The sequence below is a fragment of the Enhydra lutris genome, unplaced genomic scaffold (assembly GCF_002288905.1).
Source record: "Enhydra lutris kenyoni isolate GAN:26980312 unplaced genomic scaffold, ASM228890v2 scaffoldscaffold21, whole genome shotgun sequence".
NCBI lineage: Eukaryota > Metazoa > Chordata > Mammalia > Carnivora > Mustelidae > Enhydra > Enhydra lutris.
In genome coordinates this window covers 65110426-65133843 of record NW_019154105.1, presented here as the reverse complement: position 1 = coordinate 65133843, position 23418 = coordinate 65110426, and the positions used below count along the sequence as shown (strand labels likewise).

At 50.3% G+C, this 23418-nt stretch overlaps 1 protein-coding gene across 1 annotated transcript in view; it reads left to right on the top strand.

Annotated features, from left to right (window-relative positions):
- LOC111148881 (epididymis-specific alpha-mannosidase-like) overlaps positions 1 to 11677 on the top strand; it is a 54403-nt gene extending 42726 nt beyond the window's left edge. Inside the window, 8 exon segments of the mRNA XM_022505669.1 lie at positions 2726 to 2917; positions 3706 to 3958; positions 5065 to 5175; positions 5253 to 5445; positions 7604 to 7741; positions 9197 to 9309; positions 10139 to 10259; positions 11472 to 11677. Of these exon segments, the coding sequence (XP_022361377.1) occupies positions 2726 to 2917; positions 3706 to 3958; positions 5065 to 5175; positions 5253 to 5445; positions 7604 to 7741; positions 9197 to 9309; positions 10139 to 10259; positions 11472 to 11677 (1327 nt within the window).
- The last annotated feature ends 11741 nt before the right edge of the window (positions 11678 to 23418 follow it).

Here is a 23418-nt window from a genome sequence, read left to right as displayed (position 1 = left end):
CCTCCCATCCATCATCCTCCATCCATGCATACATCCAAATACCCATTCTCCCATCCATCCACTATCCTCCCAGTCATCTCTATATTCATCCTACCTTACAACCATCCATCCATCCACTCACTCACTCAACCATCCACCCATCCATTCACTCACCTCCCATCCATTCATATATCTACCTGCCTACATACCTAACCACACACTCTCCCATACATCTGTATATCCACCTACTTACCGATTCATTCACACCTACACACATCCATCCATCCACTTATCATTTGACCTATCCATGTTTGTTTATCATTCCTTTCATCCATCCATCCAGCCAGCCAGCCATCCATTCATCCATCCATTTACACATCCATTCACTCAGTAACTGTTAATAACAAAGAAAGCAGGTGACTCCCAGATAAAAGCCTCTCAGATGTTTTGGGGCCAGCCTTGTCCACCCCCAGGTCACATCCCAGAAAGTTGCATTCCAGCTGCATTTCCTGATGTGACCTCCCAACTGGATTGGAAGTGGAGGAGGAACAGGAAGTCTGGGAGGAGCAGCTGGCAGAAAGTGAGGGGAAGGAAAGAGAAGGGAGGGAGGAGCATGGGTGTGAGGTGAGTGGTACCTGGAGCTCACCCTGAGGGCAGCTGTGCACAGCTCTGGAGCCTCACTGCACTAGGAAGTTCTCCATAGGGGGACCCCATCCAAGCTGTGTCCTTCATCATTCTAAAGATCCCCTTGAGAGAGGGTGTGGCAGGTAGGAGGAGCTGACTGCAGCCAGCTTGGGTGGGGAGGGGAGGATGGGGAGAGCAGTTGAACCCAGGGTGGCCAGGCAACTTCTGAGTCTCCCTGGTAAGAGGAGAGACCCCAGGCTGGTCTTGGGATGCTTGTCCAGTCAGGCCTGATGCCCAGCTAGACAGCCCTTGCTGGGCCAGCCCCATCTTGCCTTCCCTATGTGCAGTTCATGAAGGCCTCATCCTCAGCCATGACCCTTTACTCAGCATGTCCAGTAGTACACTCTTGGCCTGCTGACAACCCCCTCACCCCTGTCCATCTCTGTTCCTTTTGGCTGGGTGAGGACTGGGTGCTCCTTAGGGTCCCTGAAATCCCCTCCAGGGTAAACCGATGGCCCAGTGCCTGACCACTGGTCACAGAGAGAAGGAGCTGTAGAAATGGAGGGCAGTGGCTCAGAGGAGTCTTGGTGGGCAGGAGGCACCTGGAGCCAGGCCTCAGGACTGGAAGGGCCAGAGAATTCATGGGCACAGATGAGGGGACAACTGTTCCATGGCAGGACCCTCCTGTGCAGGGCCCAAGGGGGCAGCCACCATGTGCAGAGACCACCCCAGGGCAGGTTGGGTGGAGAGACCTTCTTTGTCACAGGACAGCACCGTGGATAGAATTCGCTGACCAAGCACCTCAGCCATGGAAATGTTCCCCGTCTGTGGGGTTAGGACACTCAATGCTCATGTGAGCATCACCAGTCATGGCCCCTCTGACCCTTCTCTGTCTCTGGATTTGTCTAAATTGGACATTTCATACCAGGGGATGAACTCCATGCAGCCCTGTGGGGTTGGCTCCTTCCCCCTAGCATCGTGTGTCCAAGGACCGTCCATGCTGCCATGGGCATGAGCGCCTCATTCCCCCTCAGGCTCTGTGTTATTCCCACAGCAGATGGAGCATGTTTTACTCCTCCAGTCTCTTCCCGACAACACCCAGCGGAGCTGATGCAGGGAGTGGGGTGTGGGCAGCCTGCAGCCAGAAGGGAAAGGGTTTGGGCCAGACTAATGAGCAGGACCTTTTCTGGCCTCTTCAGAGGGGCCGGAGGGGCCCTTCTCAGATGACCCCCGTCTTTCCGTCCATGCCCAACACAATAGCACAGAAATCCCCCAAATGGGTGTGGAAGGGACACTTCTTTATGTTCTGTACCCACAGCCCCACGCCCCGATCCCAGTACATGGCTGTGCCTTGACCACACACAGAGGTACAATCCATACACGTGTCTACACTATCCATGTGTCTACAGGGCTCTGAGTTTCTGTCCATTCTTCCCCCACCCTCCGTCCCAACCCCAGTATCTGAACCGAATGGAATGAGCCCAGATCATGTGGTTGAAACAGAACCTGATTCCTGGCTTGGGCTCTTCCCAGACATGAGGTCCTGTGCCAGGGATTAGGGCCTCCAGCCTCGTGGGCCTCGGGAGTGAGGTGGGTTCATATTCCCTGCCCTCGGGAGTCAGGAGGAGGCGGTGAAGTGAGTGAAGGTGCTGGCTCCTCACATCTGGATGCCTGGGGGTCCGCATGATGAAGTCCTTGCTTGTGCTCCTTGGGGTCCCTCTGAAAGGTGTGGGGTGGCCCTGCTGGCTGCCTGATGACCAGGCACCACCTCCAGGGGACATTCCCTCTGGGCGGCTTCAATACCCTCTGCTTATGCTCTCGGGGTCCTGTTATACAGCCTCTGTCACCCTCCTGTGTGGGGTCCCCCCAGCACATGGAAGGATCTAAGGCCAATTGGCTCAGGGGAGAGGGTGTCTCACGGACGTTATCTGAACCACATGCTTAGGTGTCACCGAGCAGCCTCGTGACTGTCATTGAGGTTCTGCTGAGGTCTCTTTACTCTGCTTCTTATGGAGGTGGGTGTCTGCATAGAAGGCTGTTCACCAGCGCCCAGATGACAAGGACAATGCTCGGGACACACGTGCATGAAGAGAATACTGCTTTCCCTTTCCTGTCCCTGCAGAGAGAGTAACAGCACAGTGCGGGTGACCCAGGAGTTCATGGAGTACCATGTCAACAATCTTGAGTTTGAGGAACTCAGTTCTAATTACTACCTATTTTCACCCAACGGGACCGCTGAGCCAGCATGGGAGGGTGTGGAGTTGGAGATTGTGGCGGGAAAGCTCATGACCGAGATCCGGCAGTTCTTCTATAGGTACGCTGGCGCGTGTACGAGGGAGTCAGGGTCGATGAGTGTTCCTGACACCGGCTCGTTCCCAGAGGTAGTCGGGGCCCATGCATGTCCCTGATACCAGTTCGTTCCTGGAGGGAGTCAGGGTCCATGCGTGTCCCTGACACCAGCTTGCTCCTGGAGGGAGTCAGGGTCCATGCGTGTCCCTGACACCAGCTTGTCCCCGGAGGGAGTCAGGGTCCACGCGTGTCCCTGACACCAGCTTGTTCCCGGAGGGAGTCAGGGTCCATGCGTGTCCCTGACACCAGCTTGTTCCCGGGGGAGTCAGGGTCCACGCGTGTCCCTGACACCAGCTCGTTTTTGATAGTAGCTTGATGCAGACGTGATTGTTCCAGAGTGGGGCATCCTGGCCCCACTGCATGGGCTGTACCTCCTGGCAGGTGTCCAATGTCAGAGTTGGGACAGGAACCCACAAGGATAATGACTTACACCAGAAGTTGTGTGACAGCACAGAACTAAGCCATCCAAGTCAGGCCCCCCAGCTCCGTATTATCAGGGGACCAGGCTCTTTCCATTATATTGCCCAGGATGGCTCCCTGACTCTGCCTGACTGCAAGGAGGAGGGAGGGAGAGAAGGGGTCATGGAAACAGGAAGGAAGGAAGAAGGAAGAGAGGGAAGAAGGAAAGAAGAGAGGAAGACAGGGAGGGAGAGGAAGGGAAGGAGGGAAGGAGGGACAGATGAAGGGGGTAGGAGGATTGAGGGACATCTGCAGAGTTCCCAGAGCCTGATCCACTGAGTCCCAATTCTCCAGGAAGGAGAGAGACCGGAATCACACATATGCCATCTACTCCCGGCTCGTCCACGTGCCGGTCGGCCATGGTGGGGAGCTGCTCTGCCATCGCATCGAGCAGGAGTACTGGGTGGGCCCCTTGGAGCTGAACTGTGAGGCCATCCTGAGGACCAGCACCAGTCTCCACAACCGGCAAATCCTCTACTCAGACAGCAACGGTTTCCAGATGCAGCGGAGAGTCTTCCGGGAACACGCGACCAACAGCATCGCTCGGGTAGGCCCTAGGGTGCCTGCTGGACCTGTGCCCATGGGGTGGCCCTGATGGCCCTTTTCCAGAAGGCCAGAGCAGGAAGCCCATTCCAGTACCACCTGAGAGCCCCCTTGCCCACCTGTGCTGCTGTGGGTGGAAGACCCCATCTCGGGTCAACCCTGGTGTCTGAAATCCGGTGCCACCATAGGCACTGGGCCGTCCCTGTCCCTGTCTGTGCCTCGGTTTCCTTTGTGTAGATGAGAAATCTCAGAACGACTCCTTGGGGGAGTCGTTCTGAGATTTCTGAGCTGATGCTTGTCAAAGGCTTAGAGGTCCTGATCCCCGCCAGGTGCTGTGGCAGAGACACTGCCTGGCAGCTCGTTCAAAGTGATGAGCATGGGCCGAAGCCACACATCAGCTCCCCCATCCCAGGGCTCCAGTTCTGTGACCCTGGGCAAGTGGGTTGGCCTTGCTATGGCTCCACACTGTCCTGATGGAGGGAATAACATTGGTCCCCAGGGCTGGGAGGGTCAGTGGGAACAATCCAGGTGAAGCCCCCTTGGGGGGTCTCCTGTGACCCCAGTAATCATTAGTTCTTACTTCATCCGGGGGACCCAGAGGGGTATGTCCCCACCCTGCTCTGCTTGTGAGTTCTAGTCCCTTCATCCCTGCTTGCTCACTCTCCAGTGCTGTGCAGGGGCTCCTTTTGCGTTCTCCCTGGACATTTGCTCCAGCAGAGCATAGAGCGTGGGGAGTGTGGCTGCTGCCCCAGACCATACTTGGCTCTTTCTCTCTGTAGCAACCCTCGGCCCCGCACCCATAACAGGTAGACCCACACACCCCCTCATCACTCCTGCAGGAATGTGCGCAGTGGGTCTTGGCCCCATTGTATCGGTAGGGAAACTGGGGATTGAGTGGGCTCAGTCCCGATGGGCAGGAAGCAGTGGAGCTGAATGTCAATGACTGTTTGTTGGGCTCTTATGGTTAGAGCCTCTACCATAGTCTTCCTGCTGCACCCTGAGGAGTTGCTGTGTCTGTGTGGGGGATAGACAGGGGTGGCCCGAGTCAGGACCAGCAGTCCTGTGCATACTTTGCCCTGACAGCCATTCTGGCCATGTTTGTGTGCACAGAATTATTACCCCATGGTTCAGTCTGCCTTCATCGAGGACAGCCAAAGCAGGCTGGTCCTGCTGTCCGAGCAGGCACATGGCGTCTCCAGCCAAGGGAACGGCCAGGTAGAGGTAGGAAATGGACACTCCTGGCCTCCCAGGGTGGGAGCAGGTGGGAGGGGGGCCTGTCAGACAGCTTTCCCCTGCAGGTCATGCTCCATCGCCAGCTGTGGAACAACTTTGACTGGGCTCTGGATTATGACCTCACATTGGACGACACCTCTGTTGTCCACCCCGTGCTCTGGCTCCTGCTAGGACCCCGGCCGCTCACCGCAGGCCTGCGCCAGAGGAGTGGGCTGGCACTGCAGCACAGACCAGTAGTGCTGTTGAGAGAGCTGAATGGTAAGGGAGTGTTCATACCAGAATGAGCCCACCTGGCCAGGTAGACCTGGGGAGGGGTGTGGACCACCCCTGATCTGGACAACGTTGGGCAGAAGGAAGCTCAGGGTCTCTGATCCAAAGTCCTCATATAAGGTGCAGGTAAACTTGGGCAAAGAGGTTCAGGGTTCACTTAAGCTCATATAGGTGGTGGGAGCATTTCTGAGACACACCCATTCCACCTTCTGCCTTTTCCCTGAGTTTCCTTCATTTTTGCTCTGATGTCTCTTTTTCTTTCTTAATATGACACATATGGCTTCACAGATAGAAGATCAACATTAAAAGACTTGTTTTATGTGACTTCTGGGTATGCTGTCACCAGGTGAGGGAGATTCCTCTCCATGGTCTGATCTGCAAAGCTCATGAATTCCCTCCACTCAAACCCCTACTGACTTAAAACAGTCTGTGTCTGTATGAAAATAATTAAACATAGGTAATGATCATGTTTAAAAATGGTACATTCGAGCAACAATTAAAAAATGAAACAGTTAGATACAATGTCATATCTGTCTCACTAATCCTTGAACTTTTTCTATTCTACACACTTGCAGAGGTTTTGATAAGAATGTGGTTATAATTTCTCCTTGCCTCAGTTTTAGAGCAGAGCCCTCCCAGGTATTTGAGGCAAGAAGGCTGTTGCTCACACATGTATGAAGCATGTATGAGTGCCTGCTGTGTGCTGCACACTGGGGATGGGTAAGTCCAGGCCTCTCCTGAAGGATTTGTCCTGAGTGCTCCACTGGGGAGCTGTGCTCATATACATCGCAGCTTCAGGGAGCATAGGGAGAGGTACTGGGTAAGAGTCTGCGACATTGTGCATTGGGGACCAAGAGCCTGGAGAACATCAGTATCAACTTGGAAGGGGATCATTGAGGTTCTCTTGTTCGGAGGTAATAGACATGGAAGGGGCTGCTGGTTGGGCAGAGTGTGGACAAGTTCCTGGATTCAGAGCAGCTGGACAAGAGGTGTGGGCAGGCAAAGTGGGGGCAGGGCAGCTGGGGGCCACTGGGGAGCAGGTGTTCACAATCATCCTTCCAGGATGCCATGAGTTGCCTGCCTGGCCACCTCTGGGTCTCAGGTTCCCAATTCCCAGAGAGGGGATCTGATTGGCCAGCAGGCTGGTGCTCCAGGATGAGTCAGTTGTTCCTTCCAGGACACTGGGAGCCCTTTCCACAGAGGGGGATGGCCCCATGCCTGAGGAGGGCCCATGGCTAGGTCAGGATCTCCCACTGGCCCTACTCTGGTCTCTCCTGTTTGAAAGTGAGAGAAATTAAACATTTATTGGCTGAGCCCTCAGCAAACTCTATCCGAGGTGCATGCACATGACTGTGGGAAGGGCAGGGTGCAGTTGGTGCTCAGCAGGCTGGACCTTGACGAGTCCATCCCTCTCCCTCACTCTCAGCTGTGCTTCTCCCTTTCTGCAAACTTCTTTATCCCCCTTACTGGGATGAGGCTGTAAACTCCTGTGTCATGCATCCCCCCTTCCACCCCATCCCCTGCAGAAGGACTGAGCTCAATCTTCCCAGGCCAGGTGCAATAGTCCCATGGAAAGCTTCTGATTGGTGCAGAGAGGAGCTTGTGGTCTGAGCCTGGACCAATCACTGTGGTCTGGGGACTGCAAGGAGATGGTGTTCTAGCTGGAGCCTAGAGCTGAAAGGGCTTTTCCTGGAAGGAGGAGGGGGCTGAGGTGCCTTCTGAGCAGGGGGGCCATAAATGACAAAACAAGAGAAGAGCTGGCATCCCACAGCTTGCATTGAAATCAGGGCTCTGCCTGAACCTGCCCTGTGATCTGGAACAAATCCCTTCACCTCTCTGGGCTGTAGACTCCCTATCTGTACTTTGAAATGGCTGGACTAGAGATTCAGGGTCCTTCCAGCTGTTAGACTCTGTGATCTGAGCCCCTGGACAGGTGGAAGGAAAGGCATCCAGGTGGAATGATGTCCATGGACAAAGGCACGAAAGGGGATACCTGAAGTGCAGTGACCAGCAGGTGCTTTAGGCTGTCTTCCCTGTGGGGCACACGTAGGCAGGAGCTGGATCGTCTGAACGTGCAGAGCTCCCACTGCCATGAGGAAGAGCCTGGACCCAATCCTTTTCCTGGCTCTGTGTGTCCGCCCCACAGAGACTGCCCAGAATCACCCAAGACCCCAGCAACAAGAGCCCGTGACCCTGCCCCCAAGTCTTCACCTGCAGATCCTCAGCATCCCAGGCTGGAACTACAGCTCCAACCACAGAGAGCACCTACAGAATCTCCAGAAAGGTGAGGCAGGTGTCCAAGGGAGCCAGACAGATGGCACCCTCCCCTTGGCAACCTGGCCACATGTCCATCACCAGACAAAGTGGGCTTCTCTCAGAGTTGTCCTGCTTCTGCATGGTCACCTGATCCCTTTCTCTACCCAGTGGGGAGGGCCAGGCCCACAGACAGGCTGTGGGGGACCAGAGTCACTCAGTAAGCAGGGTACACAGTGGACATGGACCCTAGCCCAGGACCTGTCCACGCCCATTCTCTGATGGATCCCTGCTAACCCCACCACCAACCCCCAATCATCATCCACCATCTGCCAGACCCTCAGCCTTCAGTGCAGTCCTGCTTCCTCAGAGACTCCTCCTGGAGCCCTGAACAGCCAATCCCACTTGTCCTCTGAACCCAGGAAGCATGGTTATCCAGAGCTTCCATTCACTCACTGAACAAATATCTCTTGTGCCCGACACTGGGTAATCAGCGCTGACCAATGTAGGCAAGGCCCCTGGACTCACAGAGCTCTCCATCTAGAGGGGGAAGCAGGCAAGTCACCAGCCAGTGATGTTGGTGTTCACATTAAGCCCCCAGCAGGGCATCGTGGAGGGCTCTCTGGTGGAAGTGACACTTGCCATCAACTGACTTTTCCTGTTGCCAAAGCTCCAGCTGCACCTTATCTTCCCTTTTCCACTGTGAGAAGCTCAAAGGCAGAGCTGGCTGCCCCTGAGCCACCCTCTTGTCCCCTAGAGCCCCATCCAGGTCCTGCCGGTCACCAAAGACGGCTCAGTAGGAGTCAGTAGGAAAATAAAGAGGCAACAGTCCAGATAACATTTTTATCTGATAAAGTGGATCTTGGGGACCATGGCTCATGCCTGCAGCCAAGTGATGTTCTAGCACTGAACCCCATTACCAGGAATCCCCCTGTCACAGAAAATGCCGGGCAAGGAGCCTTCCCTACAAGGCAGAGCGTTCCCTTCCCACTGGTGTGCGTGGCCACATGCAAGAGAATAGGTATCCTGTAGACAACTGGCTCCCAAATAGGAGAAGAAAGGGGCTGGCCTGGGGGTGCCCCAGACCTGTTGAATGAAGGTCTCTCCTCCATGGAGAGCAGGGAGTGAGGGGCAGAGCAAGGTGAACCTCGGGGATGGAGTGAGACCACCACCCCCACCCTGTCTCCCTGAGCTCAGAGCCACCTTATGAAGTAGTTGTGTCGTTCTGGACATCAGCAGGTCCTCACCCCACCCCCACCCCCACCATCATCTGGAGACAGAGGACCTGCCTGACCCTTGGGATCCAATCCATAACCACACCCTGGAACAGGAAGAAGGGATTTTCACACCCTGTGTGCAGCAATAGCATCAAAGGGACTGTGTCAGTGCCTCCCAGGGAGAATGAGGGTAGAAAGGGAACTGCAGGTGTCGCGTGCTGGGCCCAGTTAGAGGATCATTGCTGATAGGGGTCCTTCTGTCCCTGAAGGCCATGGAAGGAAGGCCAAGGCAGACCTCCACCGTGTCCTGCTGCGGCTCCATCACCTGTATGAGGTGGGGGAGGACCCAGTCCTATCTCAGCCCGTGAGTGTGAACCTGGAGGTAAGGGCCCTTAGACCCCTGTGACAGGCTCCCAGGCCGTGGCCTGAAGCCCCAGCAGGCAGGCAAACCCCAGTGTGAAAATCCCCTCTGGCAAAGACCTCATCAGAGATGCCTGGGGTGCTCTCGCTCATCCTGGAGTGGGCGCTGTGGGGGTACGTGGGCATCCCACCCTCCTCTCTCTGCATTCTTGCTGCTTCACCTTCTCTAGTCCCTTCCTGGGTCACTGTGTCCCGTACCCGGCCTCCCCAGCATGCTGGCTGTTTCTCTTTGGCTTGTCCTCTGTGGTCACCTGCAGGCACAGCCTCACAAGCAGATAGGTCTGCAGAAGTGGGAAGGCAGCAGCAAATGGGTTCTTGCTTCTGAGTGATTTCTCCCTGTGTCAGTGCAGGGAAGCTTCCCCAGAAGCCTCCCACCTCCTGACCAGCCCTTCCTTCCTGGTCAGGCCAGAAGGGGCCACCTGCCTCTGTCCCTGCACAGGAGACTGGGTCCCTGCTTTCTAGGCACAGGGGATGGATAACTACTCTGGCCTCAGCCTGGGGCACCCCTTGAGCCATACTGGGGAGGGGGGGTCTGGACGATGGAGGCAGTTCCTGTGCCTGCCTCCCCTGGGTATGCTTATCTAGTGCAGTACCTGGGAAAGCACGCTGGTCCCGGCCTCAGTGTCCTCATCTGTGAATTGGGCACACAGTTCCTCTGGGGATTTGCTGGGAGAATTCATGTGGTGGTGTGTTGTGCCTCAAGCGTGGGTGCCACCCCTACTCCTACTTTGCTTTTGCTCTGATCTGGGGACTCAGGGGTAGCTCACCTTCCTTGTGCTCTTGTCCCTCAGGTCATGCTGCAGGGGCTGGGACCGGTGGTGGAGGTGGAGGAGCGCTCGCTCACAGGAACCTGGGATGTGAGCACGCTGCACCGCTGGAGCTGGAGGACACGGGATGGTCCCCACAGCAGAGGTTTGAGAGCTCCTGGTTCAGGCTGAGCCTGGGAATCCCAGCCCTCCCCCAGCCTGGCTCAGGAGCTGGCCAGACCTTATTTAGATCCCAGCTATGCCCATTATGGCCTGTGTGACCTTGAGTGGGCTACTTGGCTTCTCTGATTCTGTACCATCCAGAATCTACCACGGGTCTGTGTGTGTGTGCATGCCTGTGTGTGTGTCTGCAGACCACACCCCCTGCCTCTGTCCTGGGTGAGTCATATCCCAGGGGGTCTGACATCTGTCATAACGTGCCTCACACCACACACACCACTATGAGCTCCTGGGAACCATAGGCAGCTTCATGCCCCCCAGTCTTTCCCATGCTGTTCCCTCTGCCTGGATCACCATTGTCCTCTTCCCTCCGAGCTGCTCCTACTCAAGCTTGGCGGAGTCTAGGGATGGGCCACGTTCCTCCTCCATTCTCCTTTTCCCCTTTCCCCTCGTTCTTTTTTTTCATGGGTATACTAGTGGATCATGGATGGATGGCTGGGTGGATGGATGAGTCTATGGAAGTGTGAGGGTTTGGATGGGTGAAAGGAAGGATGGATTCAGGGATGGACTAATGGGTCATGGGTGGATGGATGGATTAATGGATGGGTGATGGATGATGAATGAATAGATGGATTGGTAGATATATGATGAATGATGGATAGATGATAGATGAATGGATGGGTAGATGTGTAGGTATGTATTTCTCTTTGCAGGATGATGGATGGATGATGGATGGATGGATGGATTAGTCTATTGGAGTATGAATGTTTGAATGGGTGGAAGGATGGATGGATTGATGGACAGTCTAATGGATCATGAATGGATGGATGGATGGATGGATGGATGGGTGGAAGAATGGATGAAGAGGTTTCCCTCTCAAGGTTGAATTTAGTGGAACCCAGTAATATAAAGTGCAGCCCCACCAGGTGGCCTCAGTGAGAAAGCTCTAGGAATTGAGTGCTACACCCCACGGAAAATGACATCATGTGTGGCCAGGACCACCTATATATTACGTTCATGGGAGGGCCAAAATTCAAGGGGCCCATGGCAGTGGGAGTCCTGGCAGGATGGGTCAGCCAAGGGCATTCATCAAAGAGCCACATTAGAGTGTAGGTGGGTGCGGTGTATGAGGGGAATCTGGTGGAAATGCCCCAGGGAAGCAAGTGGTTCTAAGGACAGACCACCTCTGCTCCCCCAGGCAGCTCCAGCTCTCACTTGACATCCCTGCAAGGCATGAAGGTCACCATTTACCCGAAGGAAATCCGGACATTCTTCATCCACTTCTGTAGCAGTGAGCTCTTGGTTGACTCTGTGGCCTCAGGGCGACCCTGAGAGCCCCAGGAAGAGGAACAGGACCCAGGACATGGAAAAGCAGCATGGGAGGATGAGCGAGGACCCCCCTGATAAACTAATGCAGAAAATGGTCGGATTGGGGATTTTGTTGTGCTTTAAATAAAAATTGCGTTTCGCATGTTCTCCTGGGGCTCTAGAGCTGGCCTCTCCTATCCTCCCACCTGGGTGATGTCTGCATGCACACTCGCACTCCTCGTGCCTGTGCAGGAGTCATCAGGAAGCTCCCATAAGGCAGAGGGAAACACCCAGAGTGACAGAAAAAGCACCTGCCACACAGGCCCTGCCCCCTCTTGCCCAGACCACCAGTATGATGTGCGGGCCTACTGTGTGCCTAATGATGGGGGCGGGTGGGGTCCTGCCAGGACAGGGGGCTTTCAGAGTCCATGTCGGGGGCATAAGGGTCCATCCAGGAAGGTTGTGGAAAGATGACCCCCAGGCCAGGAGGGCTTTGTGGGAAGAGCAGACGCCTCAAGGCCTGAGCCCTGACAGGCGGGGTGCTGAGAGCAGGGGCCAGGATCTGCTGGGTGTTTCTTTCTGCTCTCACTTCAGGGCTCCTGGGCAGCCCTCCGTGGGCTGTGTCGGAAACGGTCCAGGTGCCCGGTGTCGTGTGACTCTCTCCTAGGACAGGGGCCTGGGGTGGGAGTGGGAGCCTGAAGAGGATTCCTAGCACCTTTAGCTGTACGGGGTCCAAGCCTCGGGGGACCAACAGTGCAGTAGAATCAGACTGTCCCTTGTCATTTGAGGCACCTTTAGGGGTCTGCCCGTATCCCCTCATTTCCATTCTTGTGTGTGCCAGGCTGTGTCCTGGGCACCTGACAGATGGGATCTGGAAGCCTTTAGCACATTGTGTGGTCCGGGTTCTTGACACTGTCAGTGTGATGCAGAGTCCTTCCCTGCTGCCTGCGGGCTCCACCTTGCACTCCAGCCTCAGGTCCCATCCTTCTCTGTGTCTGCTACATCAGCCTTCTCTCAATGCCTCTGACACCCAAGCACAGTCCCACTGCAGGGCCTTGACCCATGCTATTCCCTCTTCCTAGAAACTCCTACCAGCTGGCCTGCACAATTCCCTCCCTGGCTCATTCATGTCTCTGCTCCAGGTCACCTTCTCCTCTGACCACTCTATGGCAGGTATCACCAACACTGCCCTCACCCTGCCAGTCTCCTCCTCTTCCAGGCTTTCTCTTCCTTCACGGCCCTTCCATCTGCCCTTGTTCATTATGGCAGGGATCGGCTGTCTCCGGCCCCTGGACGTGTGCTTCACAGAGGAGGAAACTTCTGGCTTTTCCTCACTGTATCCCCAGGCTGGAAGCAGACGTAGGCACATGTGGCCCTTGATCAATGTTTAATCCTTGGATCAAAGCTGCAGTGATGAAGGTTGTCTGTGGTTTCTGTTCAGAGAAGCATGAAGTGGGGAAGATGGGGGTCACCCCGGCCCCGTTGACCTCATGCATCCAGGGCAGTTGGCTTGGGACTGCTCATCTCGTGGAATGGCCAATTCCTCCAGAGACCCTCACCCCAGCCTCAGCCTCCCCCAGGAGGGGTCCCGAGTGCATGTCAAGGCTCTGGGTGACCAGGTCGGTCATCTGACATGAGTCCCATGGTGTGTTGGGGGCTTCACCCCATGTCCAGACTAGAGCTCCAGGGCCCCGCATGGCCCACCCCCTCTAGGCACCCAGGGTTGGTGGTTCAAAAGCATGACACGGGGACAAATTGCTCTGATTCGAGGGTGATCTGAAATCCTGCAGGGACCTGAGGGTGCTGGGTGCTCGTGGCAATACAAGCTGACATGGGTGGAACTGCCACATCAGCCGAGGCAGCCCCGAGGGTGTCACACCTGCTAGCTGGTCTGCCACAGCACAGCCTGGCTGAGATGTTGACATGGAGCTCCGGGACCTTTACAACTCTGGGGGAAGTAAGGGTGATCCAAAGCTTCCCTTAAGATGGAAGCATGAACCATAAATTATTCAGTGATCTGGATGCTGTTTGTGGGCAAATGGAAGTCCCACTCTGCTCCCACTTGCCCATTGCCTACGATGCTACTCTCAGATTCTGACTGGCTACCCTGTTGGACTCTCCATGTAGAAAGGGAAAGTCTCAGGCTCCAGAAGTTCTAACTATCTGGCTGATGCATCTCGGACTGTCTCTGCCCAGCTGGCATCTGAATGATTGCCAGGGGTCACTGAGTAACCCAAGGTTAACCAGCAGAAGAACCACCCAGCTGAGCCTGGCCTAGATTGCAGAATCATGAGCAAATACATGGTTGTTATTTTAAACCACTGAACTTGGGGGTGGCTTGTTACATAGCGACAGCCAACTGATATCCTAAGTAAAGCCCATCTACTCACTCTCTATCTCCTTCTCTGAACTGGTCCTCTCAAGATCAGCTCCGACCTTCTGGGCATATCACTCCTTGCTTAGAACCCAGTTTCCTTATCTATCAAAAAAGAAGGTATATGATTACTGAAGTACTTTTTAGCTCTGAAAATTCTGTAACATTGAAAGACCTCAAACAGGTTAGAATGAGCTTCAGAGCATAAAACAATGACAAATAGTGTTCAATTCTTAAGAGGGATAATTTGGCCACTGTTTTAATTGCAGTGTTTAAAACACCTTGAACATCTCAGCCAGGAAATTGTATATGAAACTAGTTTTCCTGTGGTTGAGAAAGGACAATGGCAACATTGAGACACTCTAACTTGAAAACAAAGGGTAAAACCTGAAGGCCTTATCCCAGACCCCTTCTTGAGAAATGGCAAATCAGTCTGTGTCTTGGTTCTTCCCATAATCATCCAGAAGGCCAGTGCCATGTGTCAAAGATTTATGAGTTAAAGCACAAGAGGTATTCGGGAGAGAAAAAGTTGAAATGCCATTTAGAAATTAGCAAGTGCAATGAAAAAAAAAAAATCAATTGAGCCTCTGGCCGAAAAATGAGTGAGTGGGGTGGAAACTTTTATACCAGAGGAAATGGCATGTTCAGGAAATCTACCAGAAACCCAACCAAATGAATCCATTCTTACTTCATCACATTCAAGAGATCTGTATACCTCTGATCCAATTAAGTGCCCTTGCTGGGAGCCCATACCTACCCCAGTGCCCACCTGCACAGGTGTGAGCAATGCCATCCTACACCAGCTTTTCCATCTTCTCTTTAATCTGGCTCCAGCACCTTCTAGCTGCATGATCTTAGCTCTCTGTGACTTAGTTCCCTCCTTTCATTTCCATGGTGCTGAGCAATACCTACCCTTTCTTCCCTTCTATTCCAACAATGGACTTGAGTAGCGTCTGACAGGGTGAGTGTTCACTGTCGTCAGTGGTCCTCAGCCTCTTTCCCTGCACCCCACATGTCTAGCTCATATTCTTGTTGACTCCATTTACACAACACATCTCAAATGCTTTTAACTCTCTCCATAATCATGGCCACCCACCACAGTCTCCAGAGACACCATCTCTAGTCATGATGATCCCAGACACCTTCAGAATATTGTCTCCATATCTTTCCCTGCTCCCTCCAATCTATTCCTGAAAGCAGCCCGAATAGTTTTTTAATATGTGAGAAAGATCATGTCACCTATCTGCTTAAAACCTTTCCCTTCGTGACAGAATAAGCCCAAACTCCAGCTCACACTCAAATGGCCTGGCCCTGCCCCATATCCCAACCTCACCCTACCACGCTGTCCCCTGCTCAGGATGCTGGAAAATCACCAGCCACTTTCTGTTCCTAGAACATGGCTGGGTTTGACTGCTGTATAGTATTGGCACTTGCTGTACTCCCCTTGAAACTCCACCCCCAAATCTACCCCTTCTTATTCTTCCAGTTTTGGTTCAAATGCCATTTACTTCAAATGTCAAATGTCATATATTCTTTGACCATCCAGTCTGAAGAATCTCTGCCCCCTCGCTTTGTGTTCCAAAATCCTGCTTTAGTTTTAGCATAGCATAGTATCTCTCTGAAATTGTCTTTGTTCATTTATTTGTTTACTTTTTCATTGTCTGTGCCCCCGCCCTGCCCACATACACACACACTTATGCTTACTTTCAGGCATGCACACATGCATGCATATATACCTGTGATGCACACACATATGTGTACATGAGCATGGTTACAACGTGAAGGAATGTGCCCATGTGTGTACACACGCACACACACATACTCTGGAATGTAAACCTCCTGCTCCTGTCTTGTTAACGCTGTATCCCTCAACCCCTGGAACAGTGCCTGAATCATAAGAGTCCCTCTAAGAAATATTTGTCAAATAAATGAATGAGATCAAGTATCTTATTTGTCCTCCAGATTTGACACTTACTAGCTGTGTATTTGAGAAAGTCCTTGAGTTTGTTGTAGTCTCAGTTTTCTCACCTATAAAAATAGAGATAATAATAATAGTTTTCATGGGGGTTATGTGGGGGTTAGCTGAGAAAAACATGTTAGATGCTTAGACCAATGCCTGATGTGGGGTAAGTTCTCAATAACTGTTAGTTTTTCTGCTGATGATGGTAATGGTGGTGGTGCTGGTGGTTGTGGTGAGGGTGGTGGTGATGAAGGTGTTGATGGTGGTGATGGTGGTAATAGTGGTGATGGTGGTGATGATGGTGGTGGTGGTGATGATAGTGATGGTGATGATGGTGATGACGGTGATGGTGGTGATGGTGATGATGGTGGTGATGGTGATGGTGGTGTGGTGGTGATGATGATGGTGGTGAGGGTGGTGATGATGGTGATGGTTGTGATGGTGATGGTGGTGATGATGGTGGTGGTGATTATTGATGAGGGAAAGATTAACAATGAAGCACATTGGGTCCGGTTTCCATACATAACATATATAAGTGCTTAGGGTGGTGTCTGACAAATGGTAAGTGTCTAATAACTGTAGGTTATAAATCAGCTCAGTTTAGTTCAAAAGCAAATGTGTCATCTTCTGATAAAACCCAGTGAAGCCAGATCCAATAAAACCACACAATAAAATTCTGGTTTAACAGCATTAGCTGGTCACAACAGAATTATAGAAAGATCTTCACTGTATTTTATTGCATCTTGGGGAATTTTTAAAATAATGTAATTACTTTTGCTCTAAATGTGAGGGCTTTAAACAGACTTACTGCAGTTACTATAATTTTTTAAAAAATATTATTTATTTATTTGACAGACAGAGATCACAAGTAGGCAGAGAGGCAGGCGGGGGATGGGGAAGCAAGCTCCCTGCTGAGCAGAGAGTCTGATGCGGGGCTCAATCTCAGGACCCTGGGATCATGACCTGAGCCAAAAGCAGAGGCTTTAACCCACTGAGCCACCCAGGCACCCCGCAGTTACTATAATTTGATTACATCTTAGAGCAAGAAAATTTTCCAAAGAATATGTGATTCATTCTTTCATTAATTCACAAACATTTAATAGGCATCTACTCATTAAACATGTTCATTTTTGAGAAACTCAGATCTTACTGGAGGCTTCATTTTCCCATTCAGTGTAACAAACAGACCCTGGGATGAGATGGAGTCTGTCCAAAGAGTGGGGACAGAGATGAGTGTTTTCAAGGAGCTATTGTACAGGCCTAGAGAGAGGAGGGTCTTCACTGGATGGGAAGAAGGGTGAGGAGTGAGGGAAAGCAAAGTTTCTTCATAGGAAACTGGAGGAAGGGAGGACAATGATCCAACCTGGCCACACAGATGGGCACCTACTTGTGTGGTTCCGTACCACTCCACCAGGCTGGAGAGACTTTGTGTGAGTGTGTGAGCCAGGTGAGTGTGAAGGGGACAGGTGTAGGTATGAGGATGGACAAGGCTAGACTAGTTCACAAAGGGCTTCCAAACCAAGCCAAAGGGCAATGCGGACTCAGGGACAGGTTGCACACAGGAGGACACCCTGGAAGGGTGGGAAGGGAGTACCTGGGCTGGAGAGGCCCCTACCTCTTCCCTACTTTGCCGAGTGTTCTACTTCGGAGAGCACTCACTCTGCAGACATCACCCATTCTCTCTCCTCATGAATGACTTACAGTTCAGAATAACTTAGGAAAATATTTTGCAAATCTCTCATGAAAATAAATCAAATCAACACTAATTTTGAGGCATTCTAAAAATGTCCAAATACAGATGGGTTGGATAAATTGGTCCGCTTCTATTTAGGAAGCAGAACAACACAAAAACAGAACCCTGTTATGAGCGCCTAATTAATTTTATGTAAGGAGAAAATAACTTTCCTCCCTTTGATTTTGTTTTTCTTTTTGGAAAGTACAAAACCTGATATTCTTTTCTTGCATTATTATTCTTATCTTATGTATCTAAAGAGCAGGTGAAAACATTGTATAATTAATCTTTTCAATTTTGTGAACCTATGAAACTAACAGAAATTCAACTTCATTTATGGGATGAACCACCCACTGGGGGTCTGATATTCTAGTCAGTTCAAGAAGCATTGATTGAAGACCTGGTTGAATCGGGTACTGCCCAAATGTTGGCTCATCTCTCCTCACTTCATCCTTACACCTCTCAAGGCAGCATGGTTAAGGCTACTTTTATTTTTTTATTAACATACAATGTATTATTTGCTTCAGGGGTACAGGTCTGTGAATCATTAGTGTTACACAATTCACAACACTCACCCATAACACATACCCTCTCCAATGTCCATCACCCACCCACCTCAGCCCCTTTGACCCCCTCCCCTCCAGCAACCCTCAATTTGTTTTCTGAGATTTAGAGTCTCTTATGGTTTGTCTCCCTCCCCATCTCATCTTGTTTCATTTTTCCCTTCTTTCTCCCAGGACCCCCTGCCCTGCCCTGCCTCTCAGATTCCTCACATCAGTGAGATCATATAATAATTGTCTTTTTCTGACTGACTTATTTCAGTTAGCATAATACCCTCTAGTTCCATCCATGTCATTGCAAATGGTGAGATTTCATTTTTTTGATGGATGCATAGTATATATATATATGGTATATATATATATATATATATATATATATGCCCTCCTTTATATATATATATATAAACACACACACACACACACACACACACACATATATATATATACACACATACACTATGTATCCATCAAAAATGTATAAAAATGTGTATGTGTGTATATATATATATATACACCCCACGTCTTCTTCAACCACTCATCTGTTGTTGGACATCTAGGTTCTTTCCATAGTTTGGCTATTATGGACATTGCTTCTATAAACATTTAGGTGCATGTGCCCCTTTGGATCACTGCGTTTGTATTTTTTAGGGTAAATACCCAGTAGTGCAATTGCTGGGTTGTAGGGTAGCTCTGTTTTCAACTTTTTATAAAAATATTATTTTATCTTTTCAGTGTTCCAAGATTCATTGTTTATGTACCATACCCAGTGCTCCATACAATACATGCCCTCCTTAATACCCACCACCAGGCTCACCTAACCCCCACCCCCTTTCCCTCCAAAACCCTCAGTTTGTTTCTCAGGGTCCACAGTCTCTCATGCTTCATTTCCCCCTCCAATTTCTCCCAACTCACTTCTCTCCTTCTCCCAATGTCCTCTGTGTTATTCCATATGCTCCACAAATAAGTGAAACCATATGATATTGATTATCTCTGCTTGACTTATTTCACTCAGCATAATCTCCTCCAGTCCCACCCATGTTGATAGAAAAGTTGGGTATTCATCCTTCCTGATGGAGGCATAATATTCCATTGTATATATGGACCATATCTTCTTTATCCATTCATCCGTTGAAGGGAATCTTTGCTCTTTCCACAGTTTGGTGATTTTGAGGAAGTTCCATACTGTTTTCCAAAATGGCTGCACCAGCTTGCATTCCCACCAACAGTGTAGGAGGGTTCCCCTTTCTCTGCATCCTCGCCAACACTGTCATTTCCTGACTGCAGTGAGGTGGTATCTCACTGTGGTTTTGATTTGCATTTCCCTGATGCCAAGTGATGTTGAGCACTTTTTCATGTGTCTCTTGGCCATTTGGATGTCTTCATTGGAGAAATGTCTGTTCACGTCTTCCACCCATTTCTTGATTTCATTATTTGTTCTTTGAGTGTTGAGTTTGATAAGTTCTTTATAGATTTTGGATACTAGCCCTTTATCTGATATGTCATTTGCAAATATCTTCTCCCATTCTGTCGGTTGTCTTTTGGTTTTGTTGACTGTTTCCTTTCCTGTGCAAAAGATTTTGATCTTGATGAAGTCCCAATACTTCATTTTTGCTTTTGCGTCCTTTGTCTTTGGTGATATTTCTAGGAAGAAGTTGCTGCAGCTGAGGTTGAAGAGGCTGCTGCCTGTGTTCTCCCCGAGGATTTTGATGGATTCCTGTCTCACATTGAGGTCTTTCATCCATTTTGAGTCTATTGTGTGTGGTGTAAGGAAATGGTTCAGTTTCATTCTTCTGCAGGTGGCCACTTTTGAAAGAAGGCCCTGGAGATCAAAAATGTTATCCAAGAGTGGGCATCCTTGTCGTGTTCCTGATCTCAACAGAAAGGCTGTGAGATTTTTCCCATTGAGGATGATATTTGAAAAAGAAAAACAAAACTGGCAACATCACATTGCCTGATTTCAAGCTTTACTACAAAGCTGTGATCACCAAGACAGCATGGTACTGGCATAAAAACAGACATATAGACCAGTGGAACAGAGTAGAGAGCCCAGATACGGACCCTCAACTCTATGGTCAAATAATCTTTGACAAAGCAGGGGGAAAAAGCCAGTGGAAAAAAAGACAGTCTCTTCAATAAATGGTGCTGGGAAAATTGGACAGCTATATGTAGAAGAATAAAACTCAACCATTCTCTTACACCATACACAAAGATAAACTCGAAATGGATAAATTGAGGTCTTTTATCCATTTCGAGTTTATCTTTGTGTATGGTGTACACAAGACCTCAACGTAAGGCAGGAATCCATCAGAATCACAGAGGAGAACATAGGTAGTAACTTCTTCGATATCAGCCACAGCAACTTCTTTCATATGTTTTCAAAGGCAAAGGAAACAAAAGCGAAAATGAATTTTTGGGACTTCATCAAGATCAAAAGCTTCTGCACAGCAAAGGAAACAGTCAACAAAACAAAGAGGCAACCCCCAAAATGGGAGAAGATATTTGCAAATGATAGTACAAACAAAAGGCTGATATCCAGGATCTATAAAGAACTTCTCTAACTCAACACACACAAAACAGGTAATCATGTCAAAAAATGGGCAGAAGAGGGGCACCTGGGTGGCTCAGTGGGTTAAGCCTCTGCCTTCGGCTCAGGTCATGATCTCAGGGTCCTGGGATCGAGCCCCGCATTGGGCTCTCTGCTCGACAGGAAGCCTGCTTTCCCCTCTCTCTCTGCCTGCCTCTCTGCCTACCTGTGATCTCTCTCTCTGTTTCAAATAAATAAATAAAATCTTAAAAAAAATGGGCAGAAGACATGAACAGACACTTCTCCAATGAAGACAAACAAATGGCTAAGAGACACGTGAAAAAATGTTCATCATCACTAGCCATCAGGGAGATTCAAAGATTTTATTTATTTATTTTTTTTTGACAGAGAGAGAGAGATCACAAGTAGGCAGAGAGGCAGGCAGAGAGAGAGAGGAGGAAGCAGGCTCCCCTGCTGAGCAGAGAGCCCGATGCGGGGCTCGATCCCAGGACCCTGAGATCATGACCTGAGCCGAAGGCAGAGGCTTTAACCCACTGAGCCACCCAGGCGCCCCAACCATCAGGGAGATTCAAATCAAAACCACATTGAGATACCACTTTACACCAGTTATAATGGCCAAAATTAACAAGACAGTAAACAGCGTGTGTTGGAGAGTATGTGGAGAAAGGGGAACCCTATTACATTGTTGGAAGGAATGCAAGTTGGTGCAGCCACTTTGGAAAAGAGTGTGGAGATTCCTGAAGAAATTAAAAATAGAGCTACCCTATGACCCTGCAATTGCACTACTGGGCATTTACCCCAAAGATACAGATGTAGAGAAAAGAAGGGCCATCTGTACCCCAATGTTCATAGCAGCAATGGCCACAGTCGCCAAACTGTGGAAAGAACCAAGATGCCCTTCAGCGGACGAATGGATAAGGAAGATGTGGTCCATATACACTCCGGAGTATTATGCCTCCATCAGAAAGGATGAATACCCAACTTTTGTAGCAACATGGATGGGACTGGAAGAGATTATGCTGAGTGAAATAAGTCAAGCAGAGAGAGTCAATTATCATATGGTTTCACTTATTTGTGGAGCATAAGAAATAACACGGAGGACATGGGGAGTTGGAGCGGAGAAGGGAGTTGAGGGAAATTGGAAGGGGAGATGAACCATGAGAGACTATGGACTCTGAAAAACAATCTGAGGGTTTTGAAGGGGCGGGGGATGGGAGGTTGGGTGAGCCTGGTGGTGGGTATTACGGAGGGCACGTATTGCATGGAGCACTGGGTGTGGTGCAAAAACAATGAATTCTGGTACACTGAAAAGAAATTAAAAAAATAAAAAATTAAAAAAAATGTTACCCGATTGAACCAAGGTCTCAGCACTGTGAATCCACTACTCCCTGACCTGCATACATGGACTGCAATGTATTGACTGACCTTGCTCTGAACAGAGAGTGTTCAAGTGGCCTGAATTATTAAATAGGGGAAGTTCAGATACCTGGGTTCTAGAAAATACCAGAAGAGGGTAGAATGCAAGTTAGAACAAGATGAGCGCAAGTCAGCTTGTGGGAAGCCTGGTGCATATTTTTTTCCCATGGTTGCCATAGCAGAGGACCACAACGTGGGTGGGTGGTGGAAACAGCAGAAATGTAACCTCTCACAGTTCTGGAGGCCAGAGGTCTGAAATCAAGGTGTCCGTGGTGCCGCACTCACTCTCCTCGGGGAGAATCTGTTCTAGGCCACTTCCCCAACCTTCCTGGGTTTATAAATGCATCACAATAATCTCTGTGTCTGTCCTTTCATGGCATTTTTTCTCTGTGCCTCTTCTGATAAGGATAGGAGCTATGTTGCGTTAGGGCTCACCCTAATGTAATATGACTTCCTTTTGACTCAACTCCAAATTAGGTCATATTCACAGATACTGGGGCTAGGACCTCAACATATCTTTTTAGGAGAAACAACTCAATCCATGACAGGATGCTTCTATTGATGGGGGCTGGTCAGGGATGGCATCTTGGAGGAAGGGACAATTTTAAAAGTAGAATCAAACCACCTCTTATTCAGTAAATCTTGACCAGTCTCAGGGAGGCTCCAGCAGACTGGGGTAGAAAAGTGACACTTTTTTTTTTTTTGAGAATGGAGGACTCTCACAGAATCACAGAGGTTTGTCAGCACATCTGGGGAAAGGTGGTGACCAAGTATGAGCAGTGAGCATTTACTGATCACCTACTATGTGTTGGCCAACAGGCTGTGAGGCAACATTGCGATGCTACCCAGCAAGGCTCTGGGTTCGAGCTGCTTGGCTTTGCATTTTGGCTCAGCTGCTTGCATGAGCCTGGGCAAGGGGCTCACTGCTCTGTGTCTTGGTTTTCTCCTGTGTGGAGTGAGAACCGTAGCAGCACCCGCCGCAAGGGATCATCCTGTGCACTAAATGAACGAATCCCCCTTAGGTACTTACACGAGTGCCCTGTGTACTGTGAGCATACAACTATGTTCAATCGTCATCAGATTCTACAGCCTGGTGTCTGCTATAGAGCAAGCACTCAATACACATCATTCACTCAGCAAGCATTTATTAGGCTCCTACTGTGTGCCTCCACGATGACAGGCATTTGTGTGGGTTTCCCGGCACTCCGTCACCAAGTACTGTAGGGAGGCTGGAAGTCTGAAATCAGGTG